The sequence below is a fragment of the Amblyomma americanum genome, chromosome 3 (genome assembly GCF_052857255.1).
Source record: "Amblyomma americanum isolate KBUSLIRL-KWMA chromosome 3, ASM5285725v1, whole genome shotgun sequence".
NCBI lineage: Eukaryota > Metazoa > Arthropoda > Arachnida > Ixodida > Ixodidae > Amblyomma > Amblyomma americanum.
The window spans coordinates 192,866,262-192,894,182 of record NC_135499.1 but is presented as its reverse complement, the minus strand read 5'-3'; the positions used below and the strand labels follow the sequence as shown (position 1 = coordinate 192,894,182).

The window sequence follows — 27,921 nt, the reverse complement described above, 5'->3', positions numbered from 1 at the left end:
ACATTTTCATGGTAGCAGCGCTCTTCTTGGTCTTCTCTTTTTTTCATTTAGTTAGTTTTGTTCCTTTCATTTTAGTTTGTTTGCTTTCACTGTTCAAGTAAATGACAAGTGGCAATCGTGAGTATTGTGGCATAGGAAAATGCCTTGGGATGTGATGTACCACAGCAGTAGTCAGCAGAGGAAAGGCATTGTTGCCTTATCTGTCAGCACTCTTTATACACCATCTTCCTTGGTAACGGTTGGTCTTGCAGGTTAAAGCAGTCTGTTGTTATACTCTTTGGATGCGCTTACCTACGATTAATACATGATGCCAGAAGTGTGTCTGAATGGCTCCATTATTGGTTTACCTCATTCACTTAATGTCTGTCAGCCTGCACTAGAAGATCTAAAGTGAGGCAATTTTCTTGTGCTAACAATATGGTGTAAACTTTAAAGCAGGTCTGTCGCACTTGTTAGAGAGTATTGTCCTTTGCGTTTTTTTACAGGTGCCATGTTCTTTTGATGAGGGAGTCATCCTACAGCAGCTAAGGTACACAGGAATGCTGGAGACTGTTCGGATACGACAATCTGGCTACAGCGTTCGACTGCCCTTCGAGGTAGAAGCATTTCCTGTCTAAAGTGATGTGCCTTTGTTTCCTGTACGTGTGATGCGCGTGCTTACCCGTGACCCCGCACCTGTTTCACTTCTTGAGCAGGAGTTCATCCAGCGTTACAGAGTGCTGCTCCCACGTGGGCTCCTCAGCTCAAGGAGCGATATCCGGGACTACCTGCTTCGTATCAACCTCGACCGCAATAACTACCAGATGGGGAAGACCAAGGCAAGGGTCTTCTAGCTTCTCTTGTCATCATTTGCTGTTTTGTTATTATTTGCTAGTGCGTTACCCTCGTGCCAATCCTGCAAACTCTGTAGGACTGCTCTTTGAGTAGTGCAAGTGTTAACATTTGTATAATTTTGCCTGATGTTGAAAGTGTAAATTGTCAAATGAGCCAAGTCAGGCTGACTATAGAAAGCAGTCTAGCCCCAACAGGGAGTGGACTGTGAGTAGAGTAGTGAGTAGACATTAGAAGTTGCTAACAGTGATGGTAGACCTATATGTTACACGCTGTATTTGGGGCACTTTGTAGCATTTGACTCAGGGGTGAGCCAGTCCAGTAACGGGGGGCAAAGAAAATGAGGCAGTGGGTGATAGTGTCATCAATGGGTACGATCTCATGACAAGTGTTAAATTGATGTGCCTGTGTGCCCTGCATGTTGATGCAGGTGTTTCTGCGCGAGAGCGAGAAGCTAAAGCTGGACGAGCTGCTACACCTGCAGATCCTTCAGCGCATAATCACAGTGCAACGCTACATCAGAGCATGGCTACAGCGTAGGCACTTCCGCATGCTCCGTGCTGCAGTCATCAAACTACAGGTACCTAGTTACCCCAAGTCTAGATATAGTCTGCTTTCTTATTAATATTTCATTGCCTCTTTTTTTGTGATGCCACTAGCATTGGTTGATATAAAAGCCTCCATGAATAGGCAATCATATTTTTGAGGTGGGCCTATGCTTTTCCGAATTGTTGAAAAGTGTATTGCGAGAAAGCATGAAAGCGATGACAAAAAAATTCGAAGGTTATGAGTGTGACATGTTACCATCGGGCTTTTACAGTCCAAGGAAACAAAGGCATCTTAAAACTTAGCTTCAATGGCGTGGAGCTAGGACAGTGGAATCTTGGCAACATGATTTGAATTATAGGAATTTTGGTGTGCAACAAATTAGCAAAGCTCGCTAGCCGATGTGCATTGTGTACAGTATGAAAAATTTGAGAAGTCCTGAACACTCTTTTGCCCCGCTATGAATGATATGAATGTGGGAGCCGCGACCATAGGCAGTGACGTGATAGTGGACCACAGCAGGTTGGAGATTTTGGCAATAGCAGCAAGGCTAGCTGTGACAGTGCTCTCTGCTACTGGTGTCCTCTACTTTGATATACTTTTCGTCTGAATGCCTCTTGACTGTGCTTTTGCTCTTTGGTATGTGCACAGTGTGAAAAGGCCAGTAAGGCACAAAGTGGTTTTGCGTTCCATTTGCCTTTTGCATCCTCCCCTTTTCCTCATATAAGCCGCCGAGGTGGCTGAGTGGTTATGGCACTCGGCTGCTGGCCCGAAAGACGCGGGTTCGATCCCTGCCGTGGTGGTCGAATTTCGATGGAGGCGAAATTCTAGAGGCCCGTGTGCTGTGCGATGTCAGTGCACCTTAAAGAACCCCAGGTGATCGAAATTTTCGGAGCCCTTCACTACGGCATCTCTCATAGCCTGAGTAGTTTTGGGACGTTAAACCCCCATAAACCAAACTAAACCAACCTTTTCCTCATATGCCAGCATCTTGCTGGTGTAACCTTGCTTCCTTCCATTAGCCAATGTATTACATGTGATAGTGTGATAAATCTCTTCAGCTGTAGTCCTAGCTACAGGTGACAGGCCTCAAGCCCGTTTCACATGCAAGCGAACCGCTCGCGAACTCCGCCGCCGCGGCGCATACACCCTCTCTCAAGCGGCGGAGGAAGCCCCAGCGGCTGGAGCGGCGAGGTTCGGGCAAGTTGGAAATTTTCGCGGCGGCGACGCGGCAGCACCGCATCTCAACCAATGACCGCCCGGCAAGGGTGGCTAGACTGGCCCGGCGTTGCCACGCGAGTTTGTACGCCGCACGTACGAACTTTTGTTTAGGAAAGAAATTGTATAAAGCGCTGTTTAATGCTTAAAACGCAATAATTATATTTATTTAAATAAACTATGAAAAGAAATGACAAAATAATGCTTTTATATTACGCTTTTTTTGTGTTTGCAGGCCACCAAAACCGGTTGCAGGTGCATATCTTTTGCCCGCAACATTGGTTTTCGCAGCGGTGGGAAACGCGGAGCGGCGATGCATGTGAAACGAAAGCTCGCGAACCGCTTCGCAGCGCCGCGCCGCTGTTCGCTCTGTTCGCCAATTCGCTTGCATGTGAACCGCCCTTCAGTGTCTTTGGCCACCACACGGGCTCAGTGGTTATGGTTAAGGCCCCTAACTTTCTGTGATGGAAAATTTGTAATTCCATTGAGAACAAAGAGTCGATGAAATTCTGTAGGAGATATCAAATAATGCTTCAAAATGCACCTCTCTTTATATTCTGAACCAAGGTATGAATGTAGTTAAAGCAACCTTTGCCACTGGGCTTTGAAAGCTGCCAGGGGAAGCCAGCTTTTTTAATGACCGTGGGGAAAAGCGCACAGCATGCAAGTGTGAAGGGGAAGGTGGCTGTGGATATTGAAAGATGTCGGTGTGGGTCGTTGAGGCAGAGAAGGCACTGAAAAAGTTGAGTGGGGTAGGGAAAGCAATAACGGATGCAGGGCTGGGCAGCTCGAAACACCGAGTAAAGGGGCACGGCGGTGATGGTGGCTGCTGCTACGTGGGAGGCTGCGTGCATTTCAGTACTGGAAACTTCGGTTTGCTCTTCCGTAGGGCACGCATCTTCGTAGGGCACGCATCTTCGATGTATCTACCGATAACTTCGATGTACCTGCCGCTTCTATGTCTTGTTGTGTCGTCTGCAGTTCTTTGGAGGACTCTTGGCCTATGTTTGGCATGAATAGTTGGAAATTGCATTATAACTGTAATAATATTTATTTAAAAATTCTCCTAAGCTCTCAAACTTCCATCTTACGTTGTATTCATATAAATAATATAAAACAGTCATTTTTCCATCATACTGCCGTTCCTAGCGATGTCCATAACAGCAGTGGCATAAAAAAATGAAAATGTGACTGCTAACACACAGTTCTATGAAAAGTGCTTAAAACCGCTATTTTTTCGTGTAATCCCGAGAAACTAGAGAAAGGCTCTTAGTTATGGTGCTGAGCTGCTGACCCGAAAGACGCGGGTTCGATTCAAGCCGCGGCGGTCGCATTTTGATGGAGGCAAAATGCCGAAGGCCCGTGTTTTGTGCAACGGCAGTGCACGTTAAAGAACTTAAAGTCAGAACTTGCTGTGCAGTCAGATTAAGACCCCAGAAGCTGGGTCACTTGCTCTGTTGGGGCTCATTTGTCCAGCTCCCCCTAGTTCAGCCAAGCACTCCAGGTCGTGGGCATGGAATAGGAAAGTTAAGGCGAGGTTTTAGCAGTGTGACATGTGAAAAGTATACGCTTGATGTTTGTGATTTTCCGAGGACGATGGGATCAATCAGGGTTGCTACATGTGCAGAATATAAGTCTGTGTCGAGCGAAACCCCCTGAATTTTATCTTTGAGATTTTACTGCAATTTCAAACAACAAATCACAAACTTTTTTGTGCCGTGGTGCCTATCTTGCTAGTTTAGACTCGCTTAAAGGCTAACTGCAAAGATATTTTTCACCCTGTAAAAAGCTATTTTTCTGGTAATATGCCAAAAGAAAGACCTAAAAATCATTGCATTCATGGTAGAGGTGAGTGTGTCAGGAATTGCTCACAAAAATTAGTTTTGTAAACTTAAACTCTGTAAGAGGTGGCCATTACCAAATGCCGGAAAAGACGTGTGAACAGGAACGTTCGCTAGCACTCTGCTCCATAGCTGTGGTGTTTCGGCACCTTGCCGCTTCCTTTAGAAACCACAGTGAACAGGAACGCATGACAAGCGTATACTGTGAGCAACATGAACAACAACTGCATGAATTTACAGCACTGTGAGCGAATGCCCACGAATGTGGAGTGCTTTTTGTTTCGCATTGTCTGCTTTCGTCCACCTGCCACTGATGAAAGATGGCACTGCTGGTGCAGCTTTTCCGAAAATTCAATTTTTTTTACCTTGAATCGCCTTAGGCGATGCTGAGTTTTGATTAATTCTTTCCAAATCAGGCAAGAACCTCACCCAAACACCATGTGAGAGAAAACAGTTCTTCATATGCTTTGAATTGTTCACTCTTTGCTGTACTCCAGAAGTGAGTGTGGCGTGCATGTTAATGTGCAGCATGTGTGTGTGGCATGCGTATTTATGCCCCTGTCAGCTTCACAGTGTTGTGGCATGGTAATGGCGCGCGAAATTTCAAAAACTTTTGCCTCATTACCAGAGCCAAGACAGCCAAGCCACACATTAGCCTTCAACCATTCACTCCGTGCCACCTGCAGTCCATTCACTCCCAGTGGGCCCACCTTGCAGTTGCATAAGGCCGATTCACACGACAGTCCGTTCGCCCGCGGCCCGTGCATCGCGTGTTCATGCGCCACTAAAAACGCCTACGATCCGATGACGTCAAGCGGATGCGACGGGCCAAAAGAGCAGATGACGCGCTGGGTGTACCATTATTGCCAGATTATTTTAAAGTGTTTCGCAATGCTGGTCAAACTGCTTTTTCATCCCAACCCATGACTGCGATTGAATGGTGCAGGTGCGGCCCTTTGTCCGATTCCTCAATGGCCTGGGCCGTCTTGCTATCCCAGTTGATCGCTTTGTCATCGTAGCGAATGCAGTGCAGCTTGTCAAAACAGCGCGCCAGCCAGCTGGTAAGAGTGGTGGTTGCCAGAGCTAGTGCGCTCATCTTCGCAGGCCGCTGCTAATTCCCGCGAGGGGAGAGGCACTTGAACTTCCTTGGTTGTCCAATCCGCGGGCCAACAGCACGTCTCTCAATTTGGTGACGCACGAACACGTGATGCGCGGGCTGCATCCGAACGGTCCGTCGTGTGAATCGGCCTATAACTGCATGACACGCCGGAAGGTGCATGCGTCTTCTGCTATGGAACTTTTTAAACTCTTGTAACAGTAATAGTTTTATAACAAGCGCGGAACCTTGTCAAGAGTAGTCGTATGACATGCCTAACATGGTAAGAACAATCCTAGCCAAAGTAAAATTTAGTTTCAGTCTAGTTTAGTAAATTGGAACTGATCCTTCGGTCCTGTAAACATCAAGTGTATTAGACCAGCTCCCCCTTAATTCATATTTCATGAGTCAGACAAACTTGCTTTCCCCTTTGAGTTTGTATTTTGAGAAAAAACTGTGCCTAATGTTTACACGTGAAAACACATGAGCAGAGTTTGCCTTTCAGGTGCTTATGAAGAAGCGGAAGCAAGGTTGAGCGTCCAAGGAGGAATAAATGGATGCTTCTTAGCTTATCTTTAGCTGACAAAGTATAGATACCAGCTAAAGGGTCTACAATAGACTACGTTTATAATAGTGTTGATTCTGAATACCCGTGCTGTCTTCTTCCTATTCATGTGCAGTGTCATGCAAGGGGCTACCTCTTGCGAAGGCGGCTGGCACTGGAGAGGGCACAGCACGAGGCGGCCATTGTGGTGCAGCGGAGCTGGCGGCGCTACAGGGACTCTCGTAGGGTGCATCTGCTACACCACTCCATTGTGGAATTTCAGGCTGCCTGCCGAGGCTACCTGTTCAGGAGGAGGTAATGGAGACATCTTAGAGGCCCAGGGCACATTTTGAGAGCGGTCATGCCCAGTCCTCTTTTTAATACAGATGTAAAAAGTATGCTCATGCACTGCCTTTGGTGCCCATCTTTCTCTGTTAACTTTCATTCTTGTCTTTTGCACCTGCCAGATAAATGTGGAGCCATTTTGGCTAGCTTTTAGCACCTACAATCAAACCCCGTAATATCGAATGCCACTACAGCGAAATTTCCGCCACTACGAAGTTTTTCTGATGCCCCTGTCAGCAAACCATACAAGGAAATGCAATGATTTCCCTCCACAGTGAACGATTTTCTGAGTGAAGTTCCGGTGCAACGAATTTTTTCTAAGTAAGCAGCTGTTTTTTTTTTCTTGCGCATCTATATATGCCTGTATGCTCGCTAGGTTTCGTCAAAACATCAGTTTTCACTTACACTAGAGCAGCTGACAGCTTGCGATGCAGTGCACGACTACCTGTGACAGTTTTGCCAGGAGCTCAGACTCCGTGCTTACGTATACCGCGGCCGTGGGTGTGAAGCAGTTTTCGGCTTTTTCGCTGGCTTTGCTGACGAAGGCACAATGAAAATCAGTCTTACCTTGATTTCCATGCCAAGTTAGCGTGTCGACAGAGACTGGTGAAAATGTTAAACATTTTATGTTGAGATACCTAATTGGTGGCTAGTTCCAAAGAGCTCTTTCTGAGGCTTCATTGCGGAGCATGTTAGGCCTAGCGACACTGAGCAAGTGGTGTGCAGCAATCCGCGGTTGCTTGGCGTGTTGGTGGGCGGCACGTCATCGCAAGAAGCCTGACGCTTGCTAGGGTGCACTGTAGTCTCGCTTTGTGCCACAGGCGAGCATTGTTACGGTGTTTTTATTTATTTTTTCCTTTCTGATGGATCTAGGCACTGACCTAGCACATAGACTGCTGTGTAAATGACAGTATGATGGTGGTTCTGGGTGGAGTCTCAACAGAACGACTCTGTATGGATTATTGCAGAACGAAAGCAGGGGTGCTTTTATAGTGCGTGCAGAAAAAAAATTATTTTGATAGCAAATGTAGCGGATGTGTTTAGTACGTGAATATGTCCGTTGTCCAAGATTTGTGATGTACCGCGAAAATCGCGCCACGGTGTTGATTTCGAAACGGTAAAGGAAACTGTCCAGTTCAATCTGTCAATATTCTGGCCTGATTTCACAACAATGAAGCTTCTGGTTCTGCTAAATTTTTCGCGAGTATTCCTCACGTTTGTGTTCCTTACGTTTGCAAGCATATATATATACACACACACACACAATCTCACTTTCGAACTTGAGATGGTGAGAACATGTGGCCTGCCTTGGAATGCAGGTTCACTAGCGGTCAACAGCAGAGCCGGATGGCGGCCTTCCGGGGACAGAAAGATGCCTTGCTTCCCAACGGAATTGCAGGGATGGAACGACTTCTGCGTCGCTCTCTTGACTCAGAAGAGTGAGGCTTGTTCTTGCTTTCACTCAGAAAAATAATTTGAAGCGTTTAGGAAAGAAATATGCCATTGATGCTCAATCAGACTGCTTAATACCCATGTCACATGGGAAATTTAATACCATTTTCAACTAATTACTTTAGTTAGTCAGTCTCATGTCATCTTTTTTACACGGTACTCCACGGCCGAAATTAACAACATTCGCAAATGATGACTATTGCAATGGACTAAGTTAGTCAGTCTCATGTCATCTTTTTTACACGGTACTCCACGGCCGAAATTAATGACATTCGCAAATCATGACTATTGCAATGGACTAAAAATGGTGCAGATAAAATATTTTAGTGTGCACTTCAATAGTTGCACAGGTTGAGTGAATGCAGATTTCTTTACTTTAATCTTTACTGCACTTTTGAATGCCTAGTAGGTAGCTTGTTTGCATATTTGCACCAATTTATTGAGCATGACTAGCAATCATGAGCCAAACCAAAGTCAAGCCAGCACTTGAGTGGCAGGCACATGGCGGACCTTGTGGTGGATGGCGAATTGCATGAAGTTGATTTCCAACGCAGGCATCTTGAAGTTATTGCTGCCCTTCTGTTTATGGACAGCTGCTGCGACAAATGACATGGGCGCACTTCAATGTCACTGTTGACGCCGCCGCTGCACAAGCATGCACATGGAGCAGCATGCAGCATATAAATGCACACCCAACCGCTCGGTTGGCTGGTAGCGAGAGTGATAGTTTTCTTTTTTACAGTGCTGTTCAGCATGTTTCATATGAGTAAATGAATGGCTACAAAATTATATAGGCAAAATAGTATTACAGTTAAACTTGGATGTAACGAACCTCTATATAGTGAATTTCTCGATAATGATGCAGTGCTTTTTTAAAGTTTGTTTATTCTTCAAAGCTGCCAGCATGCAGCTTTATCGCTCTGTTTGTGACGCAAGACGCGACCAAATTTGTCTTGATTGATTGCGCCCAGGCGGAGCCAATTCTACATTGTTCTAGACTGTTGTGGTCACTCTGCTCGATGTATCTCGAAAGTTTGTAGTCGGCTTTAATTTGAGTGAAGCCGAGAGCAGCAGGGATTCTGTTCGACGACCGCCAAGCACTCTTGTTGCTACGCCGCTGCTGAGTAATTCAGTTCTTTGTGGGTGCAAGTCAGCCCAAGTAAAGAGTTTCATTTGGAAGCCATTTTCGTTGCCTTCCTGCTCACCGGACTGCAGTCACCACTATGTGACGATATTTCGCAATTCCTCAACGCTGCCTCCGCACGTTAAACAACCCCAGGTGGTCGAAATTTCCGGAGCTCTCCACTACGGCGTCCCTCATAGCCTTAGTCGCTTTGGGAAGTTTTGGAAATCCCATAAACCATAAACCAACCCAATGCCGCCCTCATTGAAGCATGTGTATTTGAGACCTCCATGTAGCGAAGGCATTGCGGCAGTTGACCTTGGTACATCGAACTCGTTATGCTGACTGTCTGTTTGCTTGTGCTGTGTTACGAAACTCAGCAGAAAAGTTTCATGACGATAAAGCACGAATTGACATGAGAGGAACATCTACAACCCAACGAGCGACCGCAGTTGACACAGCGCGCCGTGCTCAGTGCTGCTGGTGCATCACCACTGCTTTTACTTTTGAAACGTTAGCCATGTGGTACTACAAGAGTTCATGCTCAAGAACAACGAAAAATAATAGAGCATAGCAAAAGGAAACGGTATGAGCAGTACGCGCCCATCACTGCCGCGTGGTTGCTTGCTTCATTCTGACGCCGATAACTCTCGCGCTTCGGGAGCAGGTATGGCGGAGAGCGCTGGTGACGCAAGGTGAAGAGTCCAGTCCAGGCAACAGCGGCAGGCAGATTAAGAAGGGGAACATGAGGGAGGAAGCAGATGCCTCCGCGGCCGGTCTAACAGCAGCAGCGCGACCGTACACACTCTCCTCTAGCTCATCCGCAATGCGTGCGCGTCCGCTACTCTTCCACCCTCTTTCGTAGCAGTGCTGCATGAGCCGCGCGGAGGTGGTGGTCTATGCATTTAAGACATCAAGTAAAGGGGTTTCCTTTTAACGTTTTCTAGGTGATTTCCCCTACATTTATTTTTTTATTTGGTTTCCGTTCTGCATTGACCTTTTGAGTCTTCTCACGAAAACTGCATGTAAAGAAAACCTGGATGTAGCTAAAAATCCCGGACTTTTTTCAGTTTCGTTATATCCAGGTTTAACTGTATAATGCTTGTACACGAGTCAGGCATACAAGCAATCTTTGTGCGCGAGTCAGGCACAGACCTCGCAGAGTAGAAGTGGGACATCACGTAATGCCTGGTCCGCAGGTGAATGGTTCGTGCAAATGGTGTATCCACCTTTACTGGAACAGCGTTTTCCACTTGCAAATCTTGCAAATGTTGGCACGCACTGAGCTTGTGGCGCTCTTCTGAAACCCAGGAGCACTCACGAGGATTCTGAGAATGAGAGCTTGGCATCAGAAGGAGGTGGCAATGGCTTGGCCTCACCGCTGATGTCTCCCGGGGCTGAAGCCACTGGAACAGTGCACCAGGAGGCTACCTTCAGGGAGAAGAGAAACCTCATCCACAAATTGAGCACAAGCGACGCCAGTAACCTGGCACTCAAGGGCAAGGAGTTGCAAAAGGTGTGCGATTGCATGTGACACGATTCTCTGTGTGCCTCGTCATGTACCCATGGAATGGAAATGGCTGTGGCATTCATTCTTATGTGAGAGTATCATAAAATGGGCAGGCCAACCCTTAAGGAAATACTAAAAAGCAAAATGGGTTCTATTTTGTGAAACAGGAAAGGCCTGGGTTCGCAAACATGCGTGGGTGCAAGAAAATGGTTGGGTCTAGCCACAGTGGACAAGGACATGCAGAGCAAATAAGTGGATTAATGGCGGGTATTACGCGCCCTGTGCCGGCATCTGTTTACAGCACGACATACAGAGCTCCAGGCATAAAAAAAAGTCGTTAATTCATATGCAAATCTGTTCCGCTAAAGAAAATTCGAATTGCGCGCTGTTTACTTGGTTCGTTCGCGCTGGCAGTCGCTTCCTCGGACTAGCGATCATAGCGCGACAAGGAAATTACGATAACTCCGAGGCGTGTGTCACGCCGGAATCCAAAACTACAGAACGGTTTGCAGTTCGGTTTGCCGCTGTAGTCAGTCGGGCCGCTTGCGAGTATGGAGTGCTGTTTTTTCGTTCTTTATCTCCACTGGCTTCAGACTGCTGTCCTTGTGGTCACATTGTTAAGTGCTATTGCTTTAAGTTGCACACGTGCCGCGATTCCAACCCAGGGGAAACTACAAAACAGAGTGCGGCGGTGCGATGATGAAGGTGGGAGGGAGGGGGGACAGCAGCCGGTGCATCCGTCAACTGTTCTTTGGAGGCAACTTTTTTTTTTTTTGGCCAGCAGGGGCTATGGGTTGGAAGGTAGACATTTACGCGACAGTATATAGTTTGTTCAATACAGGTACCACATTCCCACAACGAAATTTTTTGCCCGAGTCCCACTTTTTATTTTGCTGTGTTTGTGCTTGGTTAATCCGAAAACCCGGCTAATTCGGATATTTTTCGCGGTGCAAGTGTCTTCAGTTTAACAAGGTTTTACTGTACTGTGTACATTGTGCGTTATGACCTTTGTATAGAGAGTTCTTTAGGACAAGTTTGCGAAATCTTTGTGTAATTTGCGCACCCCCTTTTTGAAGACTTAATTTCAGGAAAAGAAAGTGCTCAAATTATGCGAGTAAATACGGTACCACTATATCGTACTGTGACCAGGTCCAATAATATTAACTAGGTAGAAGATATGCAAGCAGAAGTCGGGTAATGGGCATTACTGAAGAGAGTAACACATACGAAGAGTACCTGACTTGGATTACTAATCCACAGTATTGCATATTACTGCCGCCATATTTTCTTTTGAAATATTTAATCCTAGCAATAATTTTAGCACCCTAATAAGTGGCTCTTGCATTTTAGGTACCTGTCAGGAAATGCCTTTCAGAAATCACTCCTGACAACTCATTCAACAAGCAAGTTCCTGACCAACAGAAGAAGAGAGTAAGAGATTATTTAGATAAGATGCAACTTCATGGCAGTCCATTGGGAGTCATGTCACGTTTACGGCAGCAATATTACAATAAAAAAAAAGAAAGCACTTTATAAAACAACAGCTCTATGCTATGCCTTAACCTAACCATGCATGGCATTGCTTTTGCTTACTAACCCCCATTTGAGGAGCATGCATGCCATTTATAGAAAATATTGACTTAGATTCTAGACAGTAAGGCTTGCAGAGGGGGAAAAGAAACTCTTACTTCTAACATGGCTGCATGTGGCCGCAGCATCCGCAGCAGGAATTGCGTGTAGTAGCCACGAAGCTGGAGAGTTGCTGTTTCTGTGCATGAACTGTTTGCAACCTTTATCCCTTCATTTTGTCATTTTTTTCAGCACTCTTTTTATGCTGGTGAGGCAATTCTGATTTCACTGTCTAATGTTGAAGCGATGTTTCTTGTTTTTGTTGTTGTGAAGTTCACTCACAACATATGCCGAGGAGTATCGTGGAAGTTTTCAGGTTTTAAATGTCATGTAAAAAGTCTTTGCTGTAGAATGTCACAAGACTTTACCACATTGTTGCTGAATGCTGCGGAATGCACCATGCATGTGCTAGACCCGAAGCCAATAATTATGCTAACCTTGCAACTGACCAAATTTTTAAAGGGGTCATGACACCATTTTTCAGACTCAAGTTGTTTATTGCATGTTGCTCGCGATACATCTTGGAACAACTGGGCAAAATATGAGCTCATTTGGTGCAGTCAGTAATTTGTAATTTAATTTTTAAATGTTCTTCCGAACTGTGTGGCAGTCACGCAACGCTGGCGCATTTGTGATTTGTGACGACGTAAGCCAAAAGTCGCGTGCTGAACTGCGACTGAACGACTGAACTGCGTGTAGTGAGCCTAGGGGGACTGGTTTGTTCGTAGTTCAGGCTATGGGTGTGGAGGTGCGAAGAGGGGATGTTGGAGAGACAATGCGGGGTTGCTATAGTGCTGACAAGCCTACACCCTACGCCAGGGGGCAAAGGCAACAACTTTGTCCTGCCTGGCCTTGGCGACTTCACCACAATGTGCTACAGCCGAACTCAAGTAGGGGTGTGCTCTGCTCCGCATCGACCGTGCACGCGGCAGTTCTGCAGCAGGCGACGGAAATGTTAGGTTATGACGTCACTCAGGCTGCTTCAATACGTCTGTTGTTGCCAGGGGGAGGGGCTTAGAGCCGATAACTTCAAATTGCAATTTCTAGCTCAAATGCACACGTAGAGCCCTACTTCTTTTTAAGTATGCATGATAACGGTGTGGCTAGTAGCTGCAATGTGAAAGCACAGTTTGTTGGTATATCATGTCATGACCCCTTTAATGCTGTTCTTTGCGGGGTGTGCTTTTTGTATACAATTTCAATTGTTACATGTTGAGGTGAAGAGCACTGATTACATTTTTCTTTTTACTGACTGCTTTGTTGTGCGGCAGTCATTTGATGTCTCAGTCATCATGCTGCTGTCTGGGGCCCTGCATATCCATTCCATTTATTTTGACCATTTCGGAATTACGTGTTGTTTCTACATATTTTCACCCTGTTTGGCAGAAAACCCTTTTTGTTACACCAAACCGCACTAATATTTATTTCTTTAGATAAGCTTGACAAAATGCTTAATGATCTAAAGCAGTGGAAACAGTTAGGGTTTAACCTTCTGGCATCTCAGATGTTAAAGACTTGGTGAATCTTATGTACCTTTTTGCATTTTTAGAGTCCGTCTGGGTCAAGCCAACAAAATAATGTCCAGGAAGACAGTAACATGGGCTTGGTGAAAGAAGAGCTGAAGGGTCCATTGCACAAAGCACGCAAGCACCTCAAGACCTTTATTGGCAGCAAGAAGGACAAGAAGGAAAATAGGGACGACACAGACGAATCAGGTGGAGAGGATGCCCTCTCACTTCGGTCAGAAGGTGAGCATGCTTAAGGGCTCATGATTATGGGCTCATGTTGTGAGCTGAGATGTGCCTAAAACATATCAGTCTTAAAGAAAAGAATAAGTTTATCAGGCATTGCAATTTATGTTGGGCACTTAGACATTTCTTTTTCTGCTACTTGTGGGCTCTCGCAAAATAGTATGTCCCTTTTTGTGTGTGAACAAAATAACCTGGAGTGTCAAAGATCTTCACAGCTCTGTGGTGTTGTTCTGCTTTTTACGAGGCGCGAAGGTTAGGCTTCCTTACTGTAATATTAATGTCTTTTCTTTTTGGCTTATCGACTGTTGCGTTATTGGTGTTCTGCTCTGTCATTTGCAAGTTAAGTGCCATCATCACATCAATACATATGAAAGAAGCCAACAGTCATTAAACAAGGAAAGCATAGGTGAATGCAATGTCTTTTAAGGATGTGTTGATTAGTGTGAGAAATTAGTTTTTCTTAGCAGAAGAAAGGACAATGTGCTGTCAGCGGGATCTGAAGCCGTGACCTTTGGAGGTCACATGCAGTGCTCAATGAACTGAGCTATGGAGCTAGCTATCTTACCTCTTACTTTCAACAGTATATTGTGTTACATTTAGCCTAACCTTGAGTTTGTTTACCAGTGCCACCCCCAGTCATGGCGGTGAGCATAGAAGATCCTATTTTATTGCAAGAGCCGGCACTTGCTTTGAACTTTGTGGCACTTGTTATGTGCCATAGCTTAGGCAGTGGTCTCTCGCCTTTTGATCTAGGCCTCTGTACGGAACCAATGCCAGGAGAGAGGAAACAGTCCGTGTCACACACCCTGAAGCCTGGCGGCGCCCGGTCAAAGAGTGAGCTGTGCTCGGTGTGCAAGCGGAGCATGACACTGTTTATCAACCAGGGCAGCAAGTGCACACGTAAGGGATGCTTCTTGCAGGTGCCTGTAGTGCTCATGTTGTGTGCCTTTGTCATCTTTTACTGTCTTCGAAAAAAAACTTGACTGACGATTACGGAACTCTTTAATACAGAATTTGAGTGCAGCTTGATTTTGCGATATATATATTGAGGCAGAAAGCTTGGATGGCACTTAAGCTACCCTTAAGAGTACAATGCGAAGCATTGCCTCTTTTTTGCACAAGGCTTCTAAACTATCTCACTGACCGAACACTCTTCAGTGGTGTGGAATGGCGTGGTGCAACCCTGGCCTGGTTGCAGCATCTTCTTCCATGTTTGGTGCTCCGTGTGAGAATGTGTTGCAAGGTGCTTGTCTCATAGCTTCAAAGAGGAACGCTGAAGCCACAAAAGATGCATCTGCGTTTGTAGCGGGCCGCAAGGTGCATGGTCTGCACATTCAGAGTAGCGCGTGCCCATTCCCATGGTAAACGGTATGAACTCCACAAAATGGTCCCCATAGGTGCATGCCCCATGTATGTGCTGGTTGACGGTTCGACTGCCAGTTCGTGGCTGAATCTAGTTGTGGCTAGCAGTTTTGTGGTATATCTTATGCTGATTTGAACATCGTCTGCCATGTGCTTGTGCGGCAGGCAGTTAAGGTGTCCACTATCTTTTAGCAAAGAATCGCCTCGCTTAGGCAAGGCAGTGCATTGTTTTTCATAAACCCTCCAATGTGTGCCGCCTGAAATGAGGGGTTGCTGGGGTATCTGCCTGCTTTTGCACCCGCTGCAGCTGCTTTTGCGCAGGTGGTTACGATGCACTGTCTAAGTGTGACGGCTATCTGTAAGCACGTTTAGGAAGTTATTACGGAACATCCAGTGCAAACTTGAGCATGACTTTTCTTGCCTGCCCCTGCCGTACCCTCCTCCTCCACTTTCCATCTTTCTCTCTGCCCTCCCTTCGTTATCACCCTACTTTCATCCTCCTCTGTGCTCTTTACTTGGCTATGGGTCGGCTGGGGCAGTGCTCTTCAACAGTGTCAACTGATGGGCTAGTTGGTTTTCCATGGTGTTCTAGCAGTGCAAAAAGACGCGTACGAAGGAACACAGAACAAAGCAAATGAGCACGAAGTGCAGAACAAAGACAAACGAGCGCTGAGCGCAAATCAGTGCTCGTTTGTCTTTGTTCTGTGTTCCTTCGTCCGTGTCTTCTTGCGCTGGTAAAACACCAGTGCTCTGCACTTTGTTGTGGCTCTGTCGGTTATGACAGCGCGCAAGCCAGGAACGGACGCCTAAGAGCTGTGCTCTAAATCTTTTTCCATCACTAGGATTGTTTGAATGTTTTACAGAACTTCATTGTGTTGTGTGCTTGTTGGAGTAAGCAGGTGTATAATTTGCTGCAATCGTGACTGCACAGTTGCTCTGATGGATCAGCGATAAGTTCCGCCGTCAACAGCGTTAAATCCGCCTCGTGTGGTAGAAGCCCATTTGTGGCCCTTTTTTTCTCAAGGTGGGGTCAAAGACCCATTTCCCAAGCATTTCACCCTAGAGAAGCCGAGCACCAGACCAGGGTAAAGCTTGTACCCATTGTATTACCTGTGGGCACCCGGTGGCACTGGGGATTGAACCCCGCACCTCCCGCATGCGAGGCGGATGCTGCTTAATGTGCATGTTTAAATGCTTCACTTTTCCACTAGCTGGGTTTTAATGCCATAGCATTTAGGCTATGGCATTCCTATTACAAAATTTCCGGCATTCCTATTACAAAATTCCTTGATTGGTGAATTCCCTGATGCCGTCGTCAGGGTTGTGTAACCCCAGTTGGCCGATCAGAGCACCACGAAATTTTAATTTCCCTATGAAAATTCCTGTTTAGTCGAAAGAAGTCGCATGACCTTGTGACGTCATCACAACCTGCCTATCGTGGAAGGTGGCAACCTGCCCACTGTATTGTGAACAAGCTGCCCACCGTTGCCAAATTCAGTGCAGTTGCCACCTGCCCACCGTGGCGCTATGCATGAGCTTTACGAGAGCTTGGGAAGAGCAACCTGGGTCTCACAAGCCCCATCAGTGGCAGTGTTTGAAACAGCCACCTGCAGGGGCAGTGGCGGATCGCTTAACCGCAGTACCACTGTGCCAGTAGGGATATCTCCCCACAATCTGTGAATGCGATTGAAAGGGGCGTGATGTCATCATCACTGCTCAACCGCCAGTGGGCCAATCATAGGGCACCACCAAAGTTGAACAAGTGAGGATCTTTTAAAATTTTGGAAGTAGGCCCACCCCTGAAAACGGATTAAGGTGCATTAGTAGGGGATAAGTACAATTCCATATGGTAATCCGATGGAAGTTACTGGAACATTCTAGAACGTGATGACTCATGCATGCCATGTAAGGGCAATGGAGCCGATTCTGACCTGAGTTTTGTCAGGAAAATCTTAAAAACATTAGATGCTCATTGTGGACACCACAGCACGCAACCTAAATGCTATCCCATCATCTTCTTTAAGTATGGTGATGACCCCCAAGTTTTTTACCTTTTTTTTTTTTCTACGGTTGCATCTAACCTTAAAAAGCTTAACACAAAGTGAACAAGGGAGCAAGCCTCAGGGTGCTATCCAATGTTTCCACAAGAGGACTTATCTTTGTCTGGGCAAAGCATTGATCTTTGGTGGGGTTTAAATAATGCTTCACTCCGAGGAGGAAGCCCGGGTGGCATCAGATGTCGATTTTATGTAGTTGGATGTCAAATTAGACCTTGAAAATTTGTACTTAGGTACTTTAGTGTGTATTGAACCTGAATATGACATTTTTGAAGAATCAAAATTTTTGCATTTTTTTAACGATTTCATGACCTGCGACTACCTTTAAGGACATAAAGCAGTGTGGAAGGAGGAAAAATGAAAAAGGTGTCGATGTATGTGTCTGCTTTCTTTTATCACATCACTTGTGGTTGTTCCCTTATGTGCGTTGTGTCAACCAACTTAATAACGCCACACCACTACGGCCATTAAGTTTTCCCGTGGGTAGCCTTCCTTCCTTTTTAGTTTTGTTGGTTCCATGTGTGTATATGAACACGTCAGGAAGAGAGAGAGAGGGAGAGTCTAATCTGAGGAGCTTCATCCTCCCTTGGGGCCCTTTTTATTCCTGTGAACACTGACCAGGCTGCAAGCTCCTGTTCCATCCCGAGTGCGTCTACTTTTCGGAGAAGGTGCCCTGCCGAGGCAGTAGCGCTGTAGGGAGTGCGGGTGGGGAGCCCACACCACCAGCTCGCTCCCACAAGCCCAACCGGATGTCATGCTCGTCTGTGGAGTCGGGTGCGCGCCAGCCCCTGCTGCCCATGCAGTCGCAGCAAGGCCTACATCCTTTACAGCAGCAGCAGCAGCAGGGTGGTTCATGGAGTGTCACCCGTACAGCTGAGTTCAAGGACCCAGGGGACATCCTCATCACTGATGTCTCCGAGCTGACAAACCTGGACTCCTTCCTTGTAAAAAAGGTTAGCCTTTCTCATTCGTGTTTGGGCAGAGATGGCAGTCTCTTAGTCACAGGTGCCCTTATTTGAAGGGACCATGAAAGCTAGCCTCTTTAGTTTGTGTTGCTAATAAAACTTGAATGCTTACCATTTTTGTTGCTTGGTTGATGACTGTTTGGCAACAAACGTATTGACTGCTGAGAAATTTGGAGTTGAAAATGGAATATTTTTCCCATCGCTCTATTCAAGCTCGTGGTGATGACATTGAGGCTGTTGTGGTTGCTGCTGAAAGTGGATGAGGCTGTGATACTATAGCCTCAGATGGACGCTTGAGCTTCCCATAGAACGCGATTGTGTTAACGGGCCGCCGCCGCTTATCAGCAACTGCTGTCGGCAGCCACGTTTGGGGTGCCAGTTTGCTGCGTATCGATAGCCGCCATCGGCCGCCGCCCGCGCACGCGGGGAGGGTATGCCAGTTTTGCGCGTTGACATAGCAGCTGCTCAAGGCCAGCACCTAGAGCGATGCGACAGAGCCACGCAGCAAAAATGCAACCACGCTGTAGCATGCCCGATATCTCGTTTGTCTCGGCTTTACTTATAGTGCGGAACAGCGGCCCTTCCATCTACTATCAATGCTGTCTTGAGCGCTGAGCTCGCATTTGAAAGCAAAAAGAAAATTTGTTGGACACTCGAGCTTCCCTTAGAACGCGATTGCGTTATCGGGCCGCCGCCGCCGCTTAGTAGCAACCGCAGGCAGCAGCCACTTGTGGGGAGCGTGGGGTGCCAGTTTGCTGTTTATCGATAGCCGCCATCGGCCATCGCCCGCGCGCGGGGAGGGGATGCTAGTTTTGCGCGTTGACATAGCAGCTGCTCAAGGCCAGCACCAAGAGCGATGGACGGAGCCATGCAGCAAAAATGCAACCACGCTGTAGCATGCCCGATATCTCGTATGTCTCGGCTTTACTTATAGTGCGGAACAGCGGCTTTTCCATCTACTATCAACGCTGTCTTAAGCGCTGAGCTTGCATTTGAAAGCAAGAAGAAAATTTGTTGGACGCTTGAGCTTCCCTTAGAACGCGATTGTGTTATCGGGCCGCCGCCGCCGCTTAGTAGCAACCGCAGGCAGCAGCCACGTGTGGGGTGCCAATTTGCTGTTTATCAATAGCTGCCATCGGCCGCCGCCCGCGCGCGCGGGGAGGGGATGCTAGTTCTGCGCATTGACATAGCAGCTGCTCAAGGCCAGCACCAAGAGCGACGGACGGAGCCACGCAGCAAGAATGTAACCACGCTGTAGCATGCCCGATATCTCGTTTGTCTCGCCTTTACTTATAGCGTGATGTTTTCGTTTCGATTGTAAGTCTACCCCCCACTTCGGATTTTGAAAATTTAAAAAATAGGTCGACTTACAATCATGTAAATACGATAAATGACATTAAGTCTTGGATCATATTAAGGTGCACCTCTGATAATTCAAACAAAAATCTCTGGTTCCTTGAAGTTTGAATTAATAAGTCTACAGTATATGTGTAACCTTCAGCATCCCTCATAATTTAAAAAGCAAAAAGTTATTATGAGAGATGCTGAAGGTTATACATGAGCCATCTTTTCTTCATGCTAGTATTATTGTGAACAAGGGTTTTGTATGGAACCCGAACCTCCAGTTTCGTTTGCTTTTTACTTGGTCAGTGACATAAACATTGTCTTGTTAAAAATAAAAACCACTGGTTTCATCATTTCCACCAACTGCACAGGTTGGACGAACATCAGTGCCCCATGAACTGCCACTGGCTTGCTCTTGATGTGTCCCTTTCTTGATTCTGATACGTAGGTTGGCCACCTTTCGAGTGTGAGTAAAAAGAGGGACTCGGCGGTAGACATGGTTTTTAAGAAGGCACTGAAGAGCTTCAAGTCGAACCTCATCAGCACATACTCTGTGGCTGCTCAGGTGAGCATTTGTGGGGTTGCTTACTTTCTTTTGAGATCTGTTGCTACATCCTAAGTTTTTTGTTTTTAATATTTCACTTCTGTTGTGTTCTTGATGTTGCACCGTGCCACAATTTGTTAGATTGCCATGCCAAGTGACTGTGTAGTTGTCAGATGGCAGCTGAATGAATGTTAATCTCAGAAAGGGGTGAGGGGAGAGGGGGAAAAATGCTTGAAAGCTCAGTTTTGAACCACTTGCTTTCAGATTAATTTGGAGGTGTAACTTATGTCAATAGCATAATATTTTGTGACAGGTATCCTAGGTCATGGATAATATTTGGAGCAGTCATGGTTCTTGAAAGTTGTAAGAGTCTGTGCTCGCTTAGTAAGCCTATGTAAGCGTATCATTTGTGAACCAAGCAAGGAGGCATTTTATGTGATAAACATTTTTTGGAAGTCACAGGTTGTGCAACACTAGGTCATCTTTCTGCATTTCACTTATTCTAGACAACTAAGCAGTATTCTCTTCATCCTGAATGACAGGGAAAGAACAGTTTCTGTGACACGGACCATGGTTTAATGTGGGAAAAACGAGTTCTCACCTTCAGAGTGTCTCGCTTCATTTTCAGTGCGTGTATGATTATTGAAAGCTGGGAGCAGAAGCTTTTATCAGATTCTCCACTCCTCTGGGGCAATAGCTTTGAGCTTTCTCTGCTCCTTTTGGGGCTGCCTATACTCAGCGACAGCTTTTCTTTGCAATGGAGGGAAAGCTACAGGGGTGGAGTGACTGTAACAGTGTCACTTCGCCAATAGTTTGGCCGCCGGATGGCCACCTGGCACGTTTTTCTCTGTCGCTGGCATAGCTGGCACTACTCTGGAAGCTTCTTGTATCCGGACGTGCCTAAAGCATTTGAAATTAAAGGAACTGTTTTCTCTGTGTGCACATTAAAAATGTGCACTTAAATTAGAAATATTTGCTTAAAAGACGAGTATTACCGGTATATGTTTTAAGAGGACACTGTTAACTGCAACCGGGGATTATATTCTGCTGTGTAGGAAGGGGTTGTTTCGGCTCCGTGCCTTGAGCTGCATTGCCATGAGAAAGTTGTTGTGGGGTATCGCGAGTGTCCTTATGCCTTTGTTGGGTAGTACTTTTTTGTAGCGGTAGCTACATTACAGTAGCATTTCGAGCCATCAGCGTGACGGCGCCATGGTGGTGGCGGCTCCGCCACCCCGTGGCTGCGCCGCCACGCTGTCACGTGGTTGGCACGTGGTGCGGAGCAGCTGCTGGCAGCGCGGCGCCTTGGCTGATCACATGGTTCATAACATGGTTGGTCTCATGACCAGCCACATGGTGCGGAGCAGCTGCTGCTGCCGCCGGCGAAACCGAGCTGCCACAGCTGTGCACATGCGCCGTGCCAAGTGGGATGAAAATAAAGAAGGAACGCCCAGCGAAACGGAGCGCCGAAAGATTGACTTTGCAATTCAACTGAGCAAGTTCCACTCAGCCAGCATTAGCTATCGCGTCACTCCAGGTTTAACCAGAGCTAAACCACTGCCAATTTTTGTGCGCTTTGTCACATTTTGCCGGTTATGCCCATTGGTTGTTACACCATTACATTATGCTCTATTTTCAATTACTCCGTTCCTCTGAAGCTCAACTGCCAAAGGGAGGCGCACTCATTGTTGGCTTTTTTCTCACAGGTTCATTAAATAACTCATGTTTAGCTTAAATTTGCCTTCTTGATCACCACTCTAGAAGGTCAGCCTCCACAAAACTTAATTCTAGGGGGGGCAAAGTTTCTTTAGAAATAACAAGATAATGCTTTGAAACACTGTTGGCTTGCACCTTTACTGCTAGCTTTACAGCGTTACATCTAGCATGCTGGAAGCTGGAGGGTGAAGCCCAGTGCACCCTGTGCAATTCTGGTGATATGCAAATATTAATCATGTGTGGTCATGTTGCATCTTTTTTGACAATGCGGGTCTTGAATATGCTTTTATCTCTTACATAGAAAGAAGTTGGCTGTGACATGTTATTTTATCCCATTGTTTTAGGCACCATTTTAGCAGTTCTGTGAGGCTCATTTTAGCTGAGGCCTCAGCTTCTTATTGTTACTTATTGTTGTTTAGTTTATGCGAAGTAAAATGGAAGTGCCTGCTGTTTCTTCTTTATTGCATTTGGGGCTAGCATTGTACATGCAAGCATTTTGTCGGTTAGTTAAAAAAAAAAACGGGAAATGCTGTTTTATCTTTCAGGACGGCCGGCTATGTTTGAGATACAAAGACCTGACAGATCACTTTGAGCAAGTAGCACGATCTGTCATTGACCAAGAATGTTCACGCGAGACCTTTCCCCTTACGATGGCTGTCAACGCTTTCCGAGTGTTCCTCGACGAATTCCGCAACCTCTACCGCTCCGAGAACAAGCCAAAAAGCAAGGTGGGGTTTGGTTTTATCTTCTGTGCATTACTCTCTGTTGTGTTGCAGCTTGATATCAGTGTTGTGAGAGGGCTTTAATAATGTGTGATATGATCTCTCTCTTGGCTCTGGCAGGGCAAGAAGAGAAAACGAAAAAAGAAGGCATCTCAGATAATTGTGAGTATGAAGACTCCTATGGAGTGGTTCTAAATTTTACAGCAAAAGTGTTTGCTGTGGACAGCTCTGCATACAGATGACAGTGCGTTAATTGTTTTGCTGGCGGCTTTGCTTCCTGCATCACTGCTGCTGCTCTGTTAAATTCCAGGATGGATGTTTTATTTTGTGCAAACACTAAGCACCTTTTCAGTGCTGCCGCAGTCATTACTTAATGGGTTATTGAATAAGAAGCCGCACCAAGGTATCTAGTAAACTAGCAGTGCACAGTATGGCGAATAGCCTTTTCCGCTCGCCTCTCATGCATCCTGTAGTTAACATAGCATGGTTTTACTCAGTTATGTTTGGTGGCATTTACATTGTGTGAGTTTCTGGTGAATAAACTGCTAGGCAGCAAGCCGTAGTCCTTTGTACAGTGCAATCCACTATAACGATATTGAGAAAACTGGAATATCTGATCGTTATAACTGATTATGGTTATATCTGGACCAGCAAAAAAAAACAACAAAAAGAACACTCCCATGTATGCATGTAGCCACCGCCACTGGTGCTGCTGTCAAGGGAGCACAGTGTTTTGGCACTCTGCCAAGTTTGCGGAGGGACCCCCCCCCCCCCCACACCCCCACCCCCTCCTGAACTCTGGTCAAGAGATAAACACGCAGCAATGTTATTGGCACAGAGCATCTTGGGCTGCTGCCAAGGACTGCGCTGTAGAGAGCAGGAAACCGGGAACGAGGAAGAAAAGCGAACGCTTAAAAAAAAAATTCTCAACCATCTCCAGCGGAAACTACTTTTGTGTAAGACAGCGGTGGGCAGCAGTGGCCAAGCAAGCTCCTCCTTCCAGTGATTATGACAATAGCGCTTGGTTTCCAAGGCCATAGGCAACACTCCCTCACGGATTTGGCCACACCGGTCTGGTTCCCCGAGTTTTGATCTCATTCCCTTCAAAGTATTTTATTTTTATCAAACTTTCAGACAAATTTTGGTGGTAAACACCGTCCGGGCAGCCAGAATGCTATCATATCCGTTATTTCACCGATAATGGTATTATTATATACAGTTTATTTCTACACAGAGGCAATGGGAGAATTGATAAATCTAAAGAATTTGATCATTATAAGTGATATATCATTATATCCAGTATAAGTGGATTACGCTGTATTGATTGTTGTGGTGGTTTCATGTGGAGGCATGCCCTTTCACCTTGTTTATTCTTAAACTGACACAGTGCTGTGTGGGTCTTATACATGCAGGAGCACTTTGGTCACATATTTGCCCTTGTGGTGATCAACATTCCAACGGCCTGCGAAGTGTGCAGCAACTCGCTTTGGCTGACCGAGAGGGGCCTCGTGTGCCAAGGTCTGTTGTGCCGGCTTGGGTTCTATGTGCATAGTGCATCAGTTTAGTGGCAGTGGTTGTGGGGAAAAATTATGGTTGTTTTCTCGGTTTGATGAAGTTAAGAAAAAAGACCTTTTCATGTTACTGTGCATCCCTGGAGCAACAGTCGTAAAAGTTTGGAATGAATGTGCACTTCATGAAACATTGAAATTGTTGCTTATGGCGGAATTTGCACGTGGTGGCAGGCAACCTTGCTCTTTAAAAGAGTTAACTGTTGGGCTAGTAAGTGTTCTGACATCACATTCATCTTATTTAGCACAAAAGACAAGACTTCGTTCTTGTTCTGAACATTGCTGATGGTATATAGCAGTTCAAATGTTGTCTGCTGAATCTGTTGTTCAGGTTTTTGTACATTGTGGAAATGGCGAGATATTTGTTCTAATAGCATTGGATCTCTATAACTTAAAATGTCGCCCTACACATGGCTGCCCTTTATTTCTATGGTTACGCTGCTCTTTTTCTTTCAGGGTGCAAACTTACCTGTCACAAGAAATGCTATCAGAAAGTCACTTCCTCGTGCAGAGATGTCAACATCCTTCAGGTAAGTGATTTTATGCTGCCTTTGGATGGGAGCGGCTGTGCAAAAAATGTGATTGGAAACGAACATGACAAAATACTAATACAAGAAGTGCTTTATCTCTCCAATCTCTGCAAAAATGCTTTTCATGGCTATCAAGCTTTAAATTGTGCTTTATCGGGTTCCTCTTGGAATGTCACAGTTTTATCTTTCATTACATTTTGCTCACAAAGAATGTTAATCATTCATCCTAAGTCCTCCTCAGATGTGTTTTAAGTAGTCAGCTAATTAAATTTCATCTTTTTTTCTTTTGCAAGGTTTGGCCATGTGAGCGCAGCGAAGTTTTTTCGTGTCTGTCAGAGGTGGAGTCGTTGAGTCCTGTGGGATGAGTAAATTCAGTGACATGCATTGCAGGGTCGCAAAGTGTTTGGTGTGCCACTGGATCGTCTTGTGGGCGACGATGTGCGCATCCCTGTTGTCGTGGAGCGGCTCATCACCACCATTGAGCTGAAGGGTCTCTACGTTGAGGGCATCTACCGCAAATCGGGCATCACCTCCAGGGTTACGCAGCTCAAGCAGGACATGGATGACGGTGAGTCGCAGTGATGTAATCTCCTGCTGCCATTCAGTGCTGGATAAAAGAGAACCTGGTATTGCTTTAGCAGATGCCATGGTGCAGAAGTGAAAAGTTCATCTGATTTCAGAAGCACTTAAATTGTCACCTTCGCAGGAATAAGTTTGTGTCATTTTTGGACAAAATCTCCTCCACACCATTCAGATTACTGTGGCACCAAACTAGGGTTATGTGAATATTCGAATGTTTCAAAATCGAAGTGAATAATGTGATATTCGATTCGGGCTTCGAAGTGAATAGCAGTAATCGAAAACTATGAATATTTTCGAAGTTTTTCGAAGTTCGTGAAAGTTCGGTCGATGGCCTTATGCACGGTTTGGCACTTACGCGAGATCACACCGCTCTGGATGTCGGCACTCGTCGTACACTTGGCACGGCGGCTGCGTCCACAAACACAGCCTTCGGCAGCTGCATTGTTCAGCGCGCAGCGACAAACGCATATGATGGGACAAAGCCCAGATGCGAAAACGAGCCCACCCCCCCAATGAAAGGCCCCAAAGACAAAAATGATGAAAAAGATAAGATTGAAGAACTACCAACATGACCGAGGCGATTGCTCCGACCATGGGCGTTGGCTTTCGTATAGCTGCGGTGTCGCTGGAAGCCAACTACGATACCTTAGCGTTTGCACCTTTTAACAGGCTGAAATTAAGTGATAGGTTAAATGCCAGTAATTGTAGGTACTGTGGTGAGAAAGACTGGACCAGGAGGCATTTTGGCGCAGGTGCTGTCTTCACTTTGTAGAGCACCGCCATTTTTTTGAGCTCACTATCTTGGCATAGAGGTACTCCTTTTCGCATGTTTAGACAAAAAGACTCTCCTCAGAAGAGTTCCATTTACACCTGCTCTCCTGGGATAGGCGCACCCTGCGCTTTTGCGCAGTGGCGCATGTACGCGGGGAAAGGGTGTGTGTTCACATCTCCTCGATGCTGGCCGATACCACTGACGAGCCTCCGTCCGGAGCAGCGCAACACACAACTTTGTGAGGTTGGTCTATGCAAAGGCCTATCCGAGAAATCGCTGGTGCTGCGTCCTTTGATATACGGCGGCATGTGCGGCGCCTTCGCTGACAACATACGGGCAATCACGTGACCGTATGCCACTCAAACGAGGTCGTAGAAATTGCGGCATCATATGCGACGTGTCCGAAGTTTCAGCCACAGTTGTACACTGAACTTTATAGGATGCATAACTCGGTGCCGCACTAGTATGAATCTTGTCTGAAATTTCGGTGTCCAAAAAAATCTGTCGGCAACTTTTATATTTAAAATCAGTAGCATATAAAGAATCTTATGAGAAGGGCTTGAGATTATGATGCTTAGTGCACTTTGGCTTGCTGCTGTTTGGACATTGCCTAATGCAAGTATGAAAGCATTTATTATTTCTTTCTTTTTTTTTCAGTTCCCTAAGTGAATTCGGCAAACCATCTATTTTGGCATATGCTATTGAGTTCTAACGAATTGCCTCTTTTGTTTTTACTGCTACATTTCCAGTCGTAAACTATTTGCATAATTTGAAAATATTTAATTCACATTGAAACTATTTGAACAGAACAACTACATATTTACTTCAATGCACTTCGAACTCGAAGTTCACTGTTATTCACTACTCACACATGCCTACACCAAAACCATTCAGAATTCATTTTTTTTTTTTTTGCTGTGCTCAGAGAAAAACAGGACAATGCGTCATGCTGTGTTCATCACCCTGTCTACGTTTGTTCCGCTGGCTTTATTCTTACAACTACGTGCCAACTCGGCCAGCTCTCTACTGTGCTGAGTCTATAACCTAAAAGAACAGTTTTTGAAGCCCACTCATTTACACTGAAACTTATGTATATAATAATTAAATTTGGTGACACTATTTGCCAAATTTTACAACTGTGTCTTCATTCTGGCAGAAGATATGCACTCGCAGATAGTGGTGTTACTTAAGAAATCTGTCATTTTCTAATGACACATAAATCTGCATATTCTGAGTAATGTACTAGTATTTGAAATAACTGCAGCAATGAGCAACTGTGCTGCGCAGTCACAATCCCACGTTTCAAAAAAGAACACTGTGAACACGGGCGGTGCCTGGTTCTCAGCGGTTTCAAAAAATGCCAAGCAAGGAAATAGAATCAACCTAACCACATTGGCTACTGCACTTGTCTCTCGCATTGGCAGACCGATGCCATGTTCTCGTTTCTGAATGTCTGAGGAGTCTTCTTTGTAGGTGACATTTTCCGGGCAAAAGATACGCATTCAAAGCTACAAGGCTATCGAGACATTTCCAAGGAGGGTGATAAACCAATATGGTACTGGGTAAAAATGCTTGATTGGTTGTGTTTTGAAATTCATGCTAACCACATCTCGGATTTCGTTTTTCTTTACTAAGGCCTCTCTATTTCTAAAATTTTATGTTTGCCCTTCAAATTTCATGTTAGTGCTCTTGAAAAAGGAGAGAATGTGCATTAGAAAGAGCGAAGAACAACCTTTTAAATCAGGGCCCGCATACCATGCTGGCTGTATTCCATGCCCCGAGGGCCCGCACACTATTCTAGCTATATTCCATGCCCCGCAAGCGTACTTTGAAAACTGTTCGCAACTCATTTTCCAGCACTTCAAGCAGCATGCAC

The 27,921-nt window shown here is 45.7% G+C and overlaps 1 protein-coding gene and 1 long non-coding RNA gene across 8 annotated transcripts in view; one reads left to right on the top strand and one right to left on the bottom strand.

Moving 5' to 3' along the window:
* LOC144125738 (uncharacterized) overlaps positions 1-27,921 on the bottom strand; it is a 64,908-nt gene that overhangs the window by 5,438 nt on the left and 31,549 nt on the right. The gene's annotated exons all lie outside the window — the stretch shown is intronic.
* The window catches only part of LOC144125736 (unconventional myosin-IXb-like), an 86,217-nt gene that overhangs the window by 39,562 nt on the left and 18,734 nt on the right, over positions 1-27,921 (top strand). For 2 of the 7 annotated variants that reach the window (XM_077659394.1, XM_077659395.1), the window contains exons 21-36: positions 486-596; positions 696-818; positions 1,262-1,411; positions 6,213-6,391; positions 7,741-7,860; positions 10,308-10,512; positions 11,857-11,937; positions 13,685-13,883; positions 14,640-14,786; positions 17,927-18,258; positions 20,063-20,179; positions 22,417-22,599; positions 22,714-22,755; positions 24,006-24,111; positions 24,618-24,691; positions 25,082-25,259. In XM_077659394.1, coding sequence (XP_077515520.1) covers positions 486-596; positions 696-818; positions 1,262-1,411; positions 6,213-6,391; positions 7,741-7,860; positions 10,308-10,512; positions 11,857-11,937; positions 13,685-13,883; positions 14,640-14,786; positions 17,927-18,258; positions 20,063-20,179; positions 22,417-22,599; positions 22,714-22,755; positions 24,006-24,111; positions 24,618-24,691; positions 25,082-25,259 — 2,347 coding nt within the window. The remainder of the gene's footprint in view (positions 1-485; positions 597-695; positions 819-1,261; positions 1,412-6,212; positions 6,392-7,740; positions 7,861-10,307; positions 10,513-11,856; positions 11,938-13,684; positions 13,884-14,639; positions 14,787-17,926; positions 18,259-20,062; positions 20,180-22,416; positions 22,600-22,713; positions 22,756-24,005; positions 24,112-24,617; positions 24,692-25,081; positions 25,260-27,921) is intronic. The other 5 variants (XM_077659397.1, XM_077659396.1, XM_077659400.1 and 2 more) reach the window with 3 other exon arrangements.